This window comes from Buteo buteo, chromosome 5, assembly GCF_964188355.1.
Source record: "Buteo buteo chromosome 5, bButBut1.hap1.1, whole genome shotgun sequence".
NCBI classification, from domain to species: domain Eukaryota; kingdom Metazoa; phylum Chordata; class Aves; order Accipitriformes; family Accipitridae; genus Buteo; species Buteo buteo.
In genome coordinates this window covers 36,482,493-36,496,731 of record NC_134175.1, presented here as the reverse complement: position 1 = coordinate 36,496,731, position 14,239 = coordinate 36,482,493, and the positions used below count along the sequence as shown (strand labels likewise).

Genomic DNA, 14,239 nt, shown 5'->3' with positions numbered 1-14,239 from the left:
TAACTCAACTCTGAGTCAACAAGGAGGGAAGGAGAGGAGGAATCTCACTTTGCTCATCTCAGCTCTGGGACTGTGCATCAAAGCCATGCTGAGTCATGGCAGATGGGTATCCCTTTGTGAACGCAGGCAACATGTAGGAAGCAGATGCCTTCTTTTATTAATTTGTTGCTAGCATTAAACTCCTTAAGTCTGTGCAGTCCTTCAGGTGCTCAGGGTGCAAAACAGGCTGATTTCTGCAGGTCGCTCAGGAGGTAGCTGAAAAGCTTATGGAGGGAGAGAGCCAGCAGCTTGGGAGACTGCTGGGGAGACTGGACCACCCAAGCTGCTCCTTGAACGTGCTGAAGGTAATGGCCCCATCCATTTATCTGGCTGTGCCCAGAGGTGCCTGGACCTTTGGTCTGAGGTTAGGAGCATGGGGAAGAGGGAACTGTGTGCTCAGCCCTCAATGACTCCCATCTCCCTGGTGTCAGTTGTTGAATAAATGAGCCCACAGTAGCCATGGCATGTGACTGGGATGGGCCTGGTCACTGCATCCCTGTCCCCAGGAGCTGGTATGCATCTCTCCCTTCTGCCTCGCAGATCCTCTATGCTGGCTGCCATGCCAGCCCCAGCCTGTGCCAGCACCTGGGAAGGAGCCAGCGACTGTGGGGTTCCCTCATGCAGCTCTTGAAGGGTGAGGTAGGACTGGCCACAGGCCCAGTGGTGGGGTAGGAGTGTGGGCAAGCAGGACACACTCCTCTGAGTACTGCTCAGACCAAGCTGGGGAACATGTGGGGAGAAGAGTTTGGGGGAGCTTAGTCTGGAGAGTGCAGTTCTCCTCCAGGGTCCAGAAATGTCACCTCCTCCCCTCCCAGCCTTGCTGTCCCCCTGTGACTCCTGCTCCCTTGGCAGATCCCCATGGCAGAGGTGGCCCAGGGGGCAGCCTGCGAGGCTTCTCTGTACCTGCTGGCCCTGCTCACCCTGCAGCTTCAGGCCTCCCCTCCCAGGTAAGCACCCACTTTCACTCATGGGTGGGAGGGGAACATGCCCTGCTCTGAACAGCCCTCTGTCCCACAACCTGCCCAGTGCTGGATTCTTGCTCCCACTGATCCCTCTGATCCAGACACACCAGCAGAGTGCTGGACAGTGTGGGTGAGTGCTGGGGATGCAGTGAGGACCTAGTGTGGACAAGGAGGTGCTGTGAACCAGGGCTTGCTCCTCCTGCAAGGTGGCTGCTTCCCAGCCCTGGGGGTGTTTGGATGCTGCTGCTCTGTGGGATGTGAAGCTGTGGGAACACAGTATCTCTCCCCTGGTCCCTGTGTTTTCAGGCCTGAGGAGGTGGTTACCCTGGCTGTGGATCTCCTCACCCACTCTCCTGTCGTCTCCCTTGTGGTAAGTCTGCCCACCCTGCTGGAGCTGCCTCTGAGAACCCTGCAGAGCCCTACATCCCGTTTGGGTCTTATTGTTGCTCACTCAGGGTGGGATGGGGGCAGATGCAGCCTGGCTGTCCCTGCCCTGGGCTGAGGGATGAAAAGTCAGTGCTCAGCACGCAGGTGGGAAAGTTCCAAAGGTGCTGAGCTCTCCCTCTCCCACAGGGTGCTGCAGCATTCCTCCTGACACAGCTCAGTCAGCATGGGGTGGCCTTGGAGCTTGGGGGAGAAGAGATCCTACTGGTGGTGACAAACGCGCTGAGAGCACCTGCTGAGGTATGGGATGGGGACAGAAGCGCGGGGAGCCACACTGTCACCCCACTGTGGAGGCATGGTCAAAGACGGGCACGGAAGGGTGCAGGTGCAGTGCTGCTGCCCTCAGATCCAGCACCTAGCTCCAGCCTGTCTCATACTCTCTCTTCCAGCTGCAGCTCCCCCCGCCAATGGGTACTGGTCTCTATGATGGCATCTTTTTCCTCCTGCTGAAGCTCCTTGCCCAGGTACCAGTCTGCCCATCTCCCTTTGCCTGGTCCCTGCCAAAAGGTGTGGGGGCAAAAAGGCCTGACTGTGGATCAGTAATGGAGGCTGAGGCAAACCAGGGAACTGGGCAGGCAGCTTTGGCTGAGCTGTGCAACTCTGTGAAAGTCACCTAATGTCCCTGGGTTGTCTGTGGAGCTCTGGAGCGTTGGTGGGAGAGTGGTGGGCAGGGAGGGGTGATTCATGGGCACGTTGGAGTGAGAGAGGGCAGAGATGCCCTGGGAGTGGCACCATCAGCAGGTGCAGCAGGGCTGCCAGCTGCCTGGTCCCCGCTCCTCTCCGTGGGCAATGTCTGTCCAGCCCTGACCTTCCCAGGACCATGGGGCTGGTAGACCCATGGACCAGAACCCTGGGGAGCCATGGGGGATCATGAAGCCCTCTGACATCTGCCTCCCCACCTCTAGGAGGATATGGCTGTGGAGCAGGGCTTTGCTGCCTCAGAGCTGTGGAGTGTGGTGTGGCATTGCATTGCTGTGGTGCTTCGTGTGGGCAGCGACAAGGCAGCGCTGGAGGGAGACCCCCAAGGGGAGGGTCACCCCACAGCAGAGCCAGACTGGAACCTCCTCTCCCCTCAAGGTAGGAGCTGTGGGATGGCAGGGCATCTGCCCTGGACCCTGCTCCACATCCTGCCCTCAGACTTGCCCACAGTCCTGTCCCTGTCCACATCTTATCCCTCAGGCCAGAGGGTTCAGGGGGCTTTTCTTGAGGAATGCTATTATCCTCCAGGGAGAGAGGGCTGGGCTGGCCAATGATGTGCCCAGTCAGCAGCAGCTCAGCTGAGCTGGTTGTGGAGGAACAAGAAAGGGTGTCTGTGCTGCCGGGAATGTTCTTGCTAGCAGGTGTGACCATCATGGGTGGAGATTGGTGTGGTTTTAGGCAGGGAAGCACAGAAGCAACCCTGGAGCAGCCTTGAGGCAGTACAGGCAGACAGAAGAGAGGAGACTTCAGCCTTCCCTAGCTTTGACCCTCTGCTGTGCTGTTCCCCCTGCAGGCACCCTGCTCTTCCTCAGCCTGGCCCTCTTCGTCTTCACTCGTGAGTCCCACCGGTGCCTGCCTCAGCTCACCCAGTCCCATGGTGTCCTCATGGTGACACTGAAGAGACTGCTGTCCCCTGGCTTCCTGGCATGCCTGGCACAGACGTGAGTTTTGGGGAGGGCTGAAACGGGCAGAGCTCAGCCACTGAACGGGGCTTGGACATGAGCACGCAGAGGGCTGAGAAGTTCCTGACCTGGCACTTGTGCAGGGCACAGCTCACTTGCAGAGCCTCTCCTTAGTGCCTGGTGTGGGGAACGCTCTCTGCCTCTTAACCTGCTGTTTTTCTGATCACCTCTGTATTAAGCCCTCTCTCTCTCTAACAAATTCAGGCAAGCAGGAGAGGATGGGGACCCTGAGCTTGTCCCAGCTGTGGTGATCCAGGCCTGCCAGCTCCTCTGTTTCCCTTTTGCCCTGGATGTGGATAGAGACATCTTAGCATTGGTCATGGAGGCTGTGAGAGACAGCCAGATCCCTGCCCAGCTGCTGCAGGTACCCTCTTGGCCCTGTGTTTCTCTTCCCCCGCCCATACTGTGGAGACATCTCCCCAAATTGCAGCCCCCAATGCGTGGCACCACTTCACACCATGCTGGTGGTTTCTGCCCACACAGGGCTCACTCGGGTGCCATGCAGCCCTCAGAGCAGCTCGGCTGGCAGCTGAGCTGGCAGCTGAGCTCTGCACTGACCTGCTGGCAGCCTTCAGCCGCTGCTTGACTTGGCCCACACATGAGGACAGCGCACTCAGCGCTGGTGTCTCTCCTTTCTCCTTAGGTCTGCTCTCGCCACCTGCCCTTCTCGTACACCGAGCTCCCCATGAGCCTCTTGTGCCACCTCGTTGTGTGTGACGAGCAGGTCGTAGACCAAATGGTGAGGGAAGCTGCCGCCTCAGAGCATATTATTGCCTTTTTGACGTCCGCCTTGTTTTCAGACAGCCTCACGCTCACAACTGACCTCCTGTCTCTCTTAACCCACGTGGCTCGGGCCTGTCCGGAGCACCTGCCCTTTCTCCAGAGGATCCTGAGTGGCTCAGATGTGGCTGACCAGCCACTGACCCGCCTGCTTGGCCACCAGCAACCCCCGATACGTGCCAAAACCTGCAACCTGCTGGGCAACCTGCTCCGACACAGCCATGGCTTTCCCCAGGCGCTGCAGAGCCAGCCCGGCTTGCTGGAGAGCCTGCTGGGGTGCCTGGCAGACCGGGAGGAGAGCGTGCGCAAGGCAGCCAGCTTCGCAGTGGGCAACGCCGCCTACCACCCGTCCTTCCCGGCTGGGACCCTGGGCAGGGCCGTGCCCAGGCTGACGCGGCTGTTGAACGACGCGCAGGCCAGGACGTGCTGCAACGCGGCCTTGGCCCTGGGAAACCTGGGCCAGCGCTGGGCGGAGCTGGGGGACCTGCTGATCGAGAGCAGGGCCCCCCACGTCCTGCTGGAGGTGGCCTGCCGGGACCCCCGGGAGACCGTGCGGGAGGGAGCCCTCGTCGCGCTGCGGGCCCTCAGCCAGCACCCCAGGATACAGCAGGTACTGCACGGGGACCTCGGCTCCTCTGTGGGGGACCTGGTGGTGCTGTGCGGACAAGGGGCCAGGCTGGCGGGTGACTCCTGCCCCTCTCTTTTTTCCGCAGGTCCTGCTGTCCCTCAGAGCCACCGAGAAGCTGGCCACGCTGGCCAGTGGCGACTTGCAGCCCGCTGCTGGTGGCAGCCCCCGGCTGTCTTCCGCCCGGCACTGCGAGAAGCTCCTCCGTCTCCTCGCACCTCTGCGCGGCACCAGCGGGAGCCGCACCGGGAGCGCTCCCGGCCCCCCAGATCCCGGCAGGCCTGCCGCCCTGCACCAGCGCTGAGGGCTGACGCCTGGGCTCAGCCTGACGCTGCCTTCAGCAGGACGGGACAAAGGCTGTCTTCGTCCTCCTCGGGCTCCAGCCCCGACCTTCCGTGGAACCCATTTTGTCCGCCCGAGGGGGACCCTGCCCGGCCGGCTTTAACCGGGGGCCCTCCCCGTTGGAAGCCGTTCCTGGAGAAGTGCCTATAGACCTCAAGAAACCACCTCTTTATAAGTGGCCTCCCGTGCCGTGCCCGCCCACCGGCCCCGGGGCTTTGCTCCTCCACCCCGGGGCAGCCCCACGGCGGGCACCGGCGCCCAGGCTGCCTTCCCCGCCACGCCGCTAGGGGGCGCGGGCGCGCCGCGGGGCACGCCGGGAGGTGTAGTCCGCCGGCGCGGCTCGCGCGGTGGCTGCCGGGAGGTGTAGTCACGTGGCGGCGGCGCCGCCCCGGATCCCTATGGTAACGGCGGGCGGGGCGGCCGGTGGCGGCAGCGCGGGGAGCGGCGGGGCCCGGGGGCGCCGGGCGGGCGGTGAGTACGGCAGGGGCGGGCCCGAGTGTGCTTCCCCTTCAAGGAGCTGGGCCTTTTCACCCGTGGGGAGTGCGTGCCACCCCCAGGTACCCCCCCCGCGGGGCGTGGGGCCCTTCGTGTCCTGTCCCGTGTCCCCCCTCCCTCCCCCCCTTCTGCCTCGCCATCCCCGCCTCGCCGGGGTCCCCGGCCCTCCCTGCCCCACCGCCGTGCCCCCAGCACCCACCCGGCCTGTGCTCAGGCCCCGAGGAGGCACCTTGCCTAACCCCAGGCCTCCCCGCGGGGGCTCACCGTGGCCCTACTCTGTGTCCCCTTGGGGTGCGCCGGGCCGGGCCCCGTGGGGCTGGGGAGGCGGCACGGGGATGCGCTGAGGTGGGAGATGCTGGGGTCGGTGTCCTGGCCAGCGCTTCTGGGGCAGGACGGAGCATCTCTGTAGCGCCTTCGGCCTCAAAGACTTTCACCTGAAGAAATGAGAAACAGAGCGTGTTCCCTGGGTGAGCGCCAGGGAGGAAGAAGAGCTGGCTCCCCAGTGAGCCATGGCCCAACAAGCCTCTCCAACGGCACTTGGAGCAGCAGTGAGGATGGAGCTGGGGTTGACCAGACCTATGTGGGGCACTGGGGCAGCCTGGCTGTTAATCCTTCCACTGGGGTCTTGGTTTGGCTGCTCTGGAGTTGTAAAAAGGAGCTGGTGGGTCTGAAAGGTGAATGGCAGAGCTGTGAAAAGAGTTGAGACGAGCTTGCAGTATTTCCTGAATGCCTCCAGGATCTGGGCTGGGAAGGAGGGGAGCAGGAGAGGGGAAGCCCTGTAGTGCAGTGCCAGCCTCCTGTCTCCTTGCCCGGCTGGGCTGCAGGTATCTCGTGGGCATCAGAGTTCGGCCCCACAGCTCCACATGAAAGCCCTCCCTACATGACTCCCTGCGATGCAGCTTCTCTTTCTTGTTGCTGTGTGCTCCTCGCTGAAAGGGCACATGATGTCTAGTGGCTCCTAGGCAGTTTGGGGGAATTAACAGTGAATTGTTGGTCTGATTACAGTTTTATCTAAAAATTTTTCCTTAACTCTTAGCAGTTGTATCCAGCAGATAGTGGCACTTGTCTGTCCTTGTGTTGCTCTCTTGTTGCAGTCCTCAAGTTTTGTATTAGGCAAACTTTGTTGATGAGAAATTGGCCCCTCCTGCTCTTTGGTCATGCCCAGGGTCCTTCTCAGCATAGCAGGGATCACATTGTGAGGAGGACGCTGACAGGGCCAGATGCTACTGTCCCCAGATAATGATGCCTGCATGGAGATGTCTGCCTGCGTGAAGATGTCATGTCACCTATGCAGGTCAGGGGCTTTGGCTGCTGTACCGCCCTGGCTGGGTGCTGTTCCTTGCATTTCCCGGGTTCCTCCTGTGCAGCTAGTCTAGGAGTATTTGGCTTCTTCCCAATGTGAGTCTCTGTTTCTTCTCTACTCCCGAGCTCGGAGAGACTGCTGTATGGAGTGAGGTGGTTGCAGTGCCTCCAGAGGAATCTTTCCTACCCTGGCCAAGAAGTGGAAGGGTCCTCATCATGTACTGAAGGCCAGGCCTGGGAGCTTTTTCTTCCAGTTCCAGATATGTTTCAGAAAAAAGTATCAAGAAAAGAGGACGGACAAAGAATTGATGTGTTTTGAACTAATCGGGTTATTCTTGTCTCCTTGCTACATACTGATATTTCATACTTGTTCCACTTGCCCTGACTCTTCCACGTTTTATTTTTTTTCCTCTGCCAAAGGCTGAGGGTGTGGCCAGACTGCCTAAAACCAGACTGAGATGTGCTGCCTGCCTGTCGGTTCCTGTGCTGGTGGCCAAGATCTCCCTAGGTCTTGCTGCATAATTCTCCTGTACCTTTTCTCCCATCATGAAGATCAATTGAGAATGCTATCCCTTTGGTTCGCTCAGATCTGCAGGAAGGTGCTTTAGACCTCCTCAGTGAAAGGCTGTAAAACACCCTATGCTTTAGCTGGTTGCTTTTAACCCAGACTCATTTCCCTACTCTCATTTATGCTGTGATACAACTGCTCCCGTAGCCCAGATGATGAGAAAATATGAATCAGGGATGGGAGCAAGGGCAGGGACTTCCCAGCTTCACTGCTGGGGAAACACAGAGCTGTGTGGTCTGCTGTTGCTGTGTGGCATGTCCCCTTTGGTGGCCTGGGGACTCTGTCAGGGTGGAAGAGTCTATATCCTTCAACAGTGATGGGGACTCCACGCTCTGGACCTTTTGCCCTTTGCGTGGCCCCTGCACTCTCTGGTCAGCCCGGGACGAGCACTGAGCCAGCCCTTTATTTTAGATGTCCCCAGTGCGCTCTCTCCACGGCAAAGATGCAGCCCTGGATTTTTTGTGCCTAACTACACTGGAGTCCCTCACCTCGTGCTCCAGTGCCCTGAGAGTGGTGAGAAAGTCCCCTGTGAACTCGAACGGATGAGCCTTCAGTCCCCAGCCCAGCCTGTGTGTGCGTGGAGGGAAGCATTTGCTGCGGCGCAGAGCGAGGCAGCAGCTGGATTCCAGCTCTCCCGTGGCTTGGTCCAGCGCCCTGCTGCCTATAAGGTCTGCCTCCCTCCCTCCCTACAACCTTGGGAACAGGAGCATGCACTGGAGCTGCTCTGCTCTTCTTCCAGGGCAGCCCTCTGTTTAGTTAAAAGATATTTTGGGGAGCCATGCAGTTCTCATGCCTTCTCTGTTCAGCGTGGAGTTCAGCACTGCAGCCATTGAATTGAAATTACCAGCCCCAGCGCAAAAGCTGGGCACAAATGTAATCCTGGGATGCAAGGTGGAATTTGCTGATGCATCCCCACTGTGGGTGGTTTCTCACTGGTATCTTTTTTTGACCCGAGTGGCCAAGCAAAAGCTTGATGTCTTGATTAGGAGAGAAATTGTTCGTCATCCTGTGCCTCTCGTTTTGCACCCAAAACGTGGTTCTGCAGGATGATACTGGAGCTGAGAGGGAGCAGCAATGCTTAACTGAGTGGCAAAGCAGCATGCCAGGCTGTTGGTCCCTGTGCCGCTGGCATTTCTGTGGTGGCCAAGCTGTCTCCAAGTCAAGTTGTCTTGTCCTCATGGACTTCTCGTGGCCAGGAAGACCCTCTGCTCTTCAGCTTGAACTTGCGGGTGGCCTCAGGTGCTGCTTTGTCTCCATGTGTGACTGCACTTGAGGCCACTTGTTTCCTGGAGCTGATGTAGGTGAGGGTTGTTTCCATGCTGTTGAAACAGAAGAGTTTGTACCTAGGTACCAGGGTGTAAGAGCGGCTTTAGGCACTCTCAGTCAGTTGGTTTCGGATCAATGCACTTGATCTTGTTGAAAGCTTTTTTGAAGGGGTACAAACCCTTATTTTGAAATGTATATTGGTTTTAAAACCTGTTTATTTTGTGTTGTTAACTTGCTTGTTCAAGCTTTAATCAAAAGCCCCAGAGCTGCAAGTGAGAAACTTGGTGTGAACGCAAGTCTCATTTAGAAACAGATGTTATCCTTTCTAATCATAAAGAACAGAAATTGCACCCTGCAATGACATAGAGAACAATAGCAAATCACAGTTGTCTGACACCCCCCCCCCCCCTTGTGACTTTGGGCTGCGCGAGGCTGACAGCACATTATCAGGTCAGCTTGCAGCTCATACATTTGCAAGCTCTTGTTATTTTAAGCATGTCACCACAGCTGCGTTTAAAATAAGCTCCCCAGCCAAACTCACGTGACAGAGGGATGATGTGCGCATAGGGCTCTTACGGTCTCGTCCTTTCCTGTTAGAAACAGGTCTGTGAGGAGCTCCCACACTGCTGTTAGAGGAGCACATGCCGCAGGGAGGCTCAGGCTGGAAGAAGGGACTTCCAGTGACGCTTAGTGGGGTGCGCACACGCTGGGGTGCGTGGTGGCCCCTGTGCGCTTGTGATGTGACATTTGTAAAGGCTGTGGCAGCGCTCCAGCTGACGTCCTGAAGCTTGCGAGCAGGCTGTGCAGTAATAAAAGGTGCTAGCGAAATAATTGTAAGCGAGTGCAGCTGTACGGTCACTCCAACAATGACAACTTTGGCCTCTATATTATGTGTCAATAAGTCCAAGCCAAAATCCATTAATTACTAGTAATGATGTTTGGGTTTGACTTCCAGCCCAGCCAGTTTGCCCTGGGCTTTTCCCAGTTCATGTTTGTACAATAAAATTTCCCAAGCGTAGTTTTATTGCTGTTGTGAGCGGCAGAACAGATTCCTGCTCCTTGCTGAGGCGCTTGGCAAAGCAGCTGCTGAGCAGCCACCATGAACGCACTGCTGTCCCCCTGGCTCGACAGGAAACACATCTGTAAAGGGGAAACTTCCCTGACTGCTAACCAGTGGGGATTTACCTTGGGACAGGTGATGTGTTTCCTGTCCAGAGCCAGGGGGACATGGCAGCTGCTGCCTTGTTGTGCCCACAGCCTGGCATGTGAAAGTGCCTCTGTCTCCACTGGTTCTGGATGCTCAGCAGCTGCTTTGCCAAGCTGTCCTTGCAGCGAGGACAGGAGCTGGTTTGCAGGCAGACATCAGAGGTGGCTGTGCTGGCACGCAGGAGGTGGGACAGGAGTGTGGACGGAGGCAAGGGCAGGCAGCATAAGCTGGTGCTGCCAGTCTGGATGCATCCTGACGTGCCCCTTGCGGGGTCATGTTCTTCCTTTCATTGTTCCTGCCCCTATCTCTGAGCTCCTGTGTCTCCACAGGGAAACAGTAGTGGTTACTAGCTGTCGGCCAGCACAGTCCTTGCCTGGAACCTGTACGAAAGGCCCTACTGCTTCCTTCTGCAGCCACTGCTTCCAGTGCACCCCGGCCCCATGCCAGCCCAGCCGCTTCTGCGGCTCTGTGGCAAAACCGCTCCACGGAGGGGTAAGCTCAGCATGTTCCTCTGCCACTGTGGGGCTGGGGACCAGCCCTGGCTAAGCAGGCAGTGGTGGCTAAGGCTGTGCCATGGCCAGACCTTCACCCTGGTAGTTGCAGCTGCTGGTGGTACACCTGTGCCTATGCTGGTTGCATCTGTGCCACCGTTGTCACTTACTCCAGAGCGGGGTCACTTCTGCTGGCATACTCACGCCTGTATCTAAGCCGGCTGTAGGATTCAGATCCCTTGTTAGATCTTCATTAGGCCAAATCACTTTTATTTTTATAGCAGGATCATCCACTGATAGCTGTAAAGCCGGGTGGAGATGAAGCACAGGTGGCTTTCACTGCAGGCTGGTTTTGCAAGGTCATTCACAGCTGGTTGAGAGCGCAGGCGGTGGCCAAGCTGGCAGCACGCGTGTGGTGATGGTGCAGTGACAGTCCCTTCTAGGGAGGGACATTGGGGACACTTTCATTCACCTTCTTGTATTTTTATTTTGCTTTTTCACTTCTACATTTGCTGGTGTGCTAGCATCACTTTGTGGTTTGAGCATGCTTCCAACCTGGGTGCATCTAGGGGCATGGCATGCAGAAGCGGAGCTTCACTCTCTTGTTTACTGGGGGAAACTTGAGCTGGGCAGGTGGTGGCATCTGAGTCACAGCCTCTTCGCTCTGTGCTAATCGCTGTGAATGTCACAACATGGCCAGGTTTGCTGCTGGGCGCGGATTGGGTAGCAATCGGATAGTGCAGTACAGCTCAGTTGTGTATGGCATGTGGGATTCCCTTCCCTGGGGCTTAGAGCCCCTCTGGGCTGCAGCTCGCAGAGGGATGCAGCTGCCCATCCTTGTCGGGAGTGCTCAGTGTGACTGTACAGGCACTAATGAGCAGTGCAGCCATGGGTATGGAGCGGACCTGACCCCTTCCATACTTCCTTGCAGAGCTTGGAAGGGCAGCAGCTCTCCTTGAGGATCTATAGCTCCTATGAGATCCTGCATGGGATGTTCCCACCTCGTACAGCCTCCAGCTGGGGCCTGATTCACAGGTTGAGAAGGTCTGGTGGGTGTAGATCTGTGCAGGGTGTAGGTCTGTCTGACCCAGCCCTGTGGTGCATGTGAGCTGCTGTCATGGTGCTAGAGAGCAACCCTGGGGTCTCCTAGGTACACTTTAACTGCTGCAGCCCGCCCTTAGAAAACTAAGGTGATGGCTGATGCTCTGCTTAACCTTCTTAAACATGCAAGCTTGTGAGAGCTGGAAGGTGGAAGAGCGAGCCAGCCAGCCAGCCTGCTTGGGATACAAATTCCTATTGCGGCTGTACCCAGGGCCCTCCAGGCATGTGTTAAAGCAAGACAAATACCTGGCACATGGTTTGTTTTCACTTTCCCTTCTCCCCAGGCAAGAGAATCTTACAGGCATGGTGCAATAGTTCACTTTAGGAGGATTCAGGACACCTACGTCTACAGCTCTGTGGTATGCCAGTTGCTCCTTGCAAGAGACTTTTCTGTAGCACTGCAATGGGGAGAAAATTGTGTGCATGGTACTGCCAGCCTCTGTTGGAAACCGAGGTGTTGATGTTAGAACAGCCCTGCGTTTGCTCCTTGCTGCCTTCTCAGTCCTGAGCTCTTTAGGATGTCCTCAGCCCTCACTGACCTTTTTCAAGGGGTTACAGAAGTGAGAAATGTGTTCCTTCTAAAAGCAAGGCCTGAGGTTCTCATCTAGTTGTGTGACCTTGGGAGCTGAAGCTTTAAGGAGTGGAGAGAAGAAAAAGAAGCAGTTTTGGGGCTTGTGGTGGAGTCAGGAGAGCTGGTTGCGGAGCACATGGTGCAATTTGGAGACGCAGACCCATGGGAGTGGGCTCCGGCTGCTGTGCTGGGTCCAAGGCAGGCAGGTAGGTGGCCTCTCCCTGCAGTCGGGACTGCTGTGCTGGTGCTGCTGCCCCATGGCCCTGGCTGGCAGCCAGGCACCCCTGCGCCTTTGCAGGATAAAAGCTTTCCTGCGGATGGCACTTTTCCCAGGGCCCTCTCTAAGTCATCCTTCACATCCTCTGGTTTCATGTGAGACACCAACTCTTCCTTTGACTTGGTCCCAGGAGACTCTCGGGGAGCTCAGCAGATGGAGATGTGGTTTTTCATCCTGCAGAGGAAGCAGCTCACCCTGCTCCCCTCCTGGGGCAGTAGACTGGGTGCTTTGCCCTGCCAGGGTAACAGCACCTTTCATGCTGTCATCTTGTTTCAGGCCAGCAAAGATGCTGCTGTAGATGACTGACTCACTCGTGCCTCATGCTATGGCTCTACATGGCCTCTGCAGGACTAGAACGTGCTAATCTGGGCCCCAAACAGGAGAATAGCATCAGACTCGAGTCAGGCGCCCTTCCATCAGGGCGAGTTCAGCTGTGCCGGGCCTGGCACCTCGCTCAGCAGCAGGCGAAACCCGTCTGGAATTTAGAGAAGTATGTGAATGCTTTCCAGGATCGCAGCCTGCTGCCCTCAGGGATACCTCTGCAGCAATCCTGCTTCTTGTGTCCACCGTCACTATGCCACACACACACTGGTGAAGACACCCTCCCGAGCCTGCCCTTGGCCCAGCCCTGCCTGGACCTGAGTGGGAGCGTTCCACTCTACCGACGCTCCTGCCTAAGACCCAAGCCCTACGGATTTCCTTTCCGAAGCCCTTTGGACACTGGCTCTGCCACGGGAAGGGTGATGTCTTCCTTGCTGATGGAGCCCTGCCTGCTGCCTGCGCTGGCAGAGGAGCACTCTGGGACTGGGGTCAAAGGCTCTGCCCTCAGCTCAGGTCGGCAGGCTTCCAGCTCCTATAGACCAGTGCTCAATAACAACTCCTTCCTACGGCCGAACAGTGCTAAAGTGCCTTTGCTGCAGTCACCAGAGATCAAGAAGGTGAAAAACACCCACAGCTTCCCTACCGCCTCATGGCCCCACTCCAGGGACGGTGGAGACAGCTCCCCTGGCAGCCTGGTCAATGGAGCAGTGAAAAGCAATGACCTAGTGTTGGAGCAAACCGTGGTCCCCTCCCTGACCCTTGTGCCCAGCAATGCAATTCTCAGGAAGGACCAGTGCTCACAGGAGGATGCTGAGAGGAGAGCGCACAGCTTAAAAGAGAAGGAGCCGGAGATCAGCCTCACGGGGGCTGTGCAGCAGCTAGCCAGACAGACTGCCACACGCAACGGCTTTGGACGTGAAGTCAAAAGCTCTGGCCTTACGAACATGGGCAGCCTGTCCAACTGGAACAGCAGGTGGGGACAGCACATCATAGCGCAGCTCACCCCGAAAGAAACCATCGCTCCTCTGAACTTGGAGCTGGGTAGCCATCGCCTTAATGGTAACTCGAGCCTTATAGGCACCGATGGTGCCATCGTCTGCACTAAGCGTATCAGCGTCCATCTCTTGGCCTCACGTGCTGACTCTCCCGAACGCAACGCCGACTGCAGACTTGTGAGCATGCTGAGCCCGCACAGCGGGGACCAGGTGGCAAGAGCAGAGGCTCTGCACCTCGCTGACGTGTCTGAAGTGGCAACTCAGATGTCCACCATCCAACTGGAGAAAGAGGAGAAATGGGCCCAGGCTGGGCTCCTGGGAAAGCATGAGTAAGTAGAGCCAGGAGGAGGAGGGAGGCTGTGGCAGGCTGGGCTGGGCTGGCTGTTGCGTCTGTGTATGTTGGGAGAGGATGCACTGTGGGCACTATGGGGGTGGCGTAAGGATAACCATGGGCTGCATCCCTGAGCAAAATCCATCTGTGGCATCCTGGTGTGGGGGGAGCCTTCTCGCCACCCTCAGCTTGATGCATGTGCTTAGGGTGTCTCTGAGCCCTTCCATCTTTTCCTTCAGTCACAGCGTGGAATTGCCGTGTGGCATTTCTGGCTCACTCTCCACACAGTCACAGGGCCCTGCCTACTGTGACAGGCTCTGCATGTATGTTGGGTGAAGCCTCCTGTCGAGCCAGGTCCAGCAAGGCTTTCCTGGGCAGAGACATGGCTTCCTAAAGGAATGCAAAGCTGAGGCAGGACAGGGAGGGTGCAAGGACACGGAGCTCCTGCTCTCCTTCTGGGA

At 57.5% G+C, this 14,239-nt stretch overlaps 2 protein-coding genes across 5 annotated transcripts in view; both read left to right on the top strand.

The window, feature by feature from the left end:
• STK36 (serine/threonine kinase 36) overlaps positions 1 to 5,245 on the top strand; it is a 12,078-nt gene extending 6,833 nt beyond the window's left edge. The window contains exons 15-25 of the mRNA XM_075029391.1: positions 240 to 344; positions 580 to 678; positions 892 to 986; positions 1,308 to 1,371; positions 1,575 to 1,685; positions 1,835 to 1,909; positions 2,351 to 2,522; positions 2,938 to 3,085; positions 3,311 to 3,470; positions 3,750 to 4,496; positions 4,600 to 5,245. Coding sequence (XP_074885492.1) covers positions 240 to 344; positions 580 to 678; positions 892 to 986; positions 1,308 to 1,371; positions 1,575 to 1,685; positions 1,835 to 1,909; positions 2,351 to 2,522; positions 2,938 to 3,085; positions 3,311 to 3,470; positions 3,750 to 4,496; positions 4,600 to 4,815 — 1,992 coding nt within the window. The 3' untranslated portion in view covers positions 4,816 to 5,245. The remainder of the gene's footprint in view (positions 1 to 239; positions 345 to 579; positions 679 to 891; positions 987 to 1,307; positions 1,372 to 1,574; positions 1,686 to 1,834; positions 1,910 to 2,350; positions 2,523 to 2,937; positions 3,086 to 3,310; positions 3,471 to 3,749; positions 4,497 to 4,599) is intronic.
• TTLL4 (tubulin tyrosine ligase like 4) overlaps positions 5,243 to 14,239 on the top strand; it is a 27,841-nt gene continuing 18,844 nt past the window's right edge. For 2 of the 4 annotated variants that reach the window (XM_075028637.1, XM_075028640.1), the window contains exon 1: positions 9,632 to 13,776. In XM_075028637.1, the coding sequence (XP_074884738.1) occupies positions 12,452 to 13,776 (1,325 nt within the window). In that variant the 5' untranslated portion in view covers positions 9,632 to 12,451. Of the gene's footprint in view, positions 5,325 to 9,631; positions 13,777 to 14,239 lie in introns of those variants that run through there. The other 2 variants (XM_075028638.1, XM_075028639.1) reach the window with 2 other exon arrangements.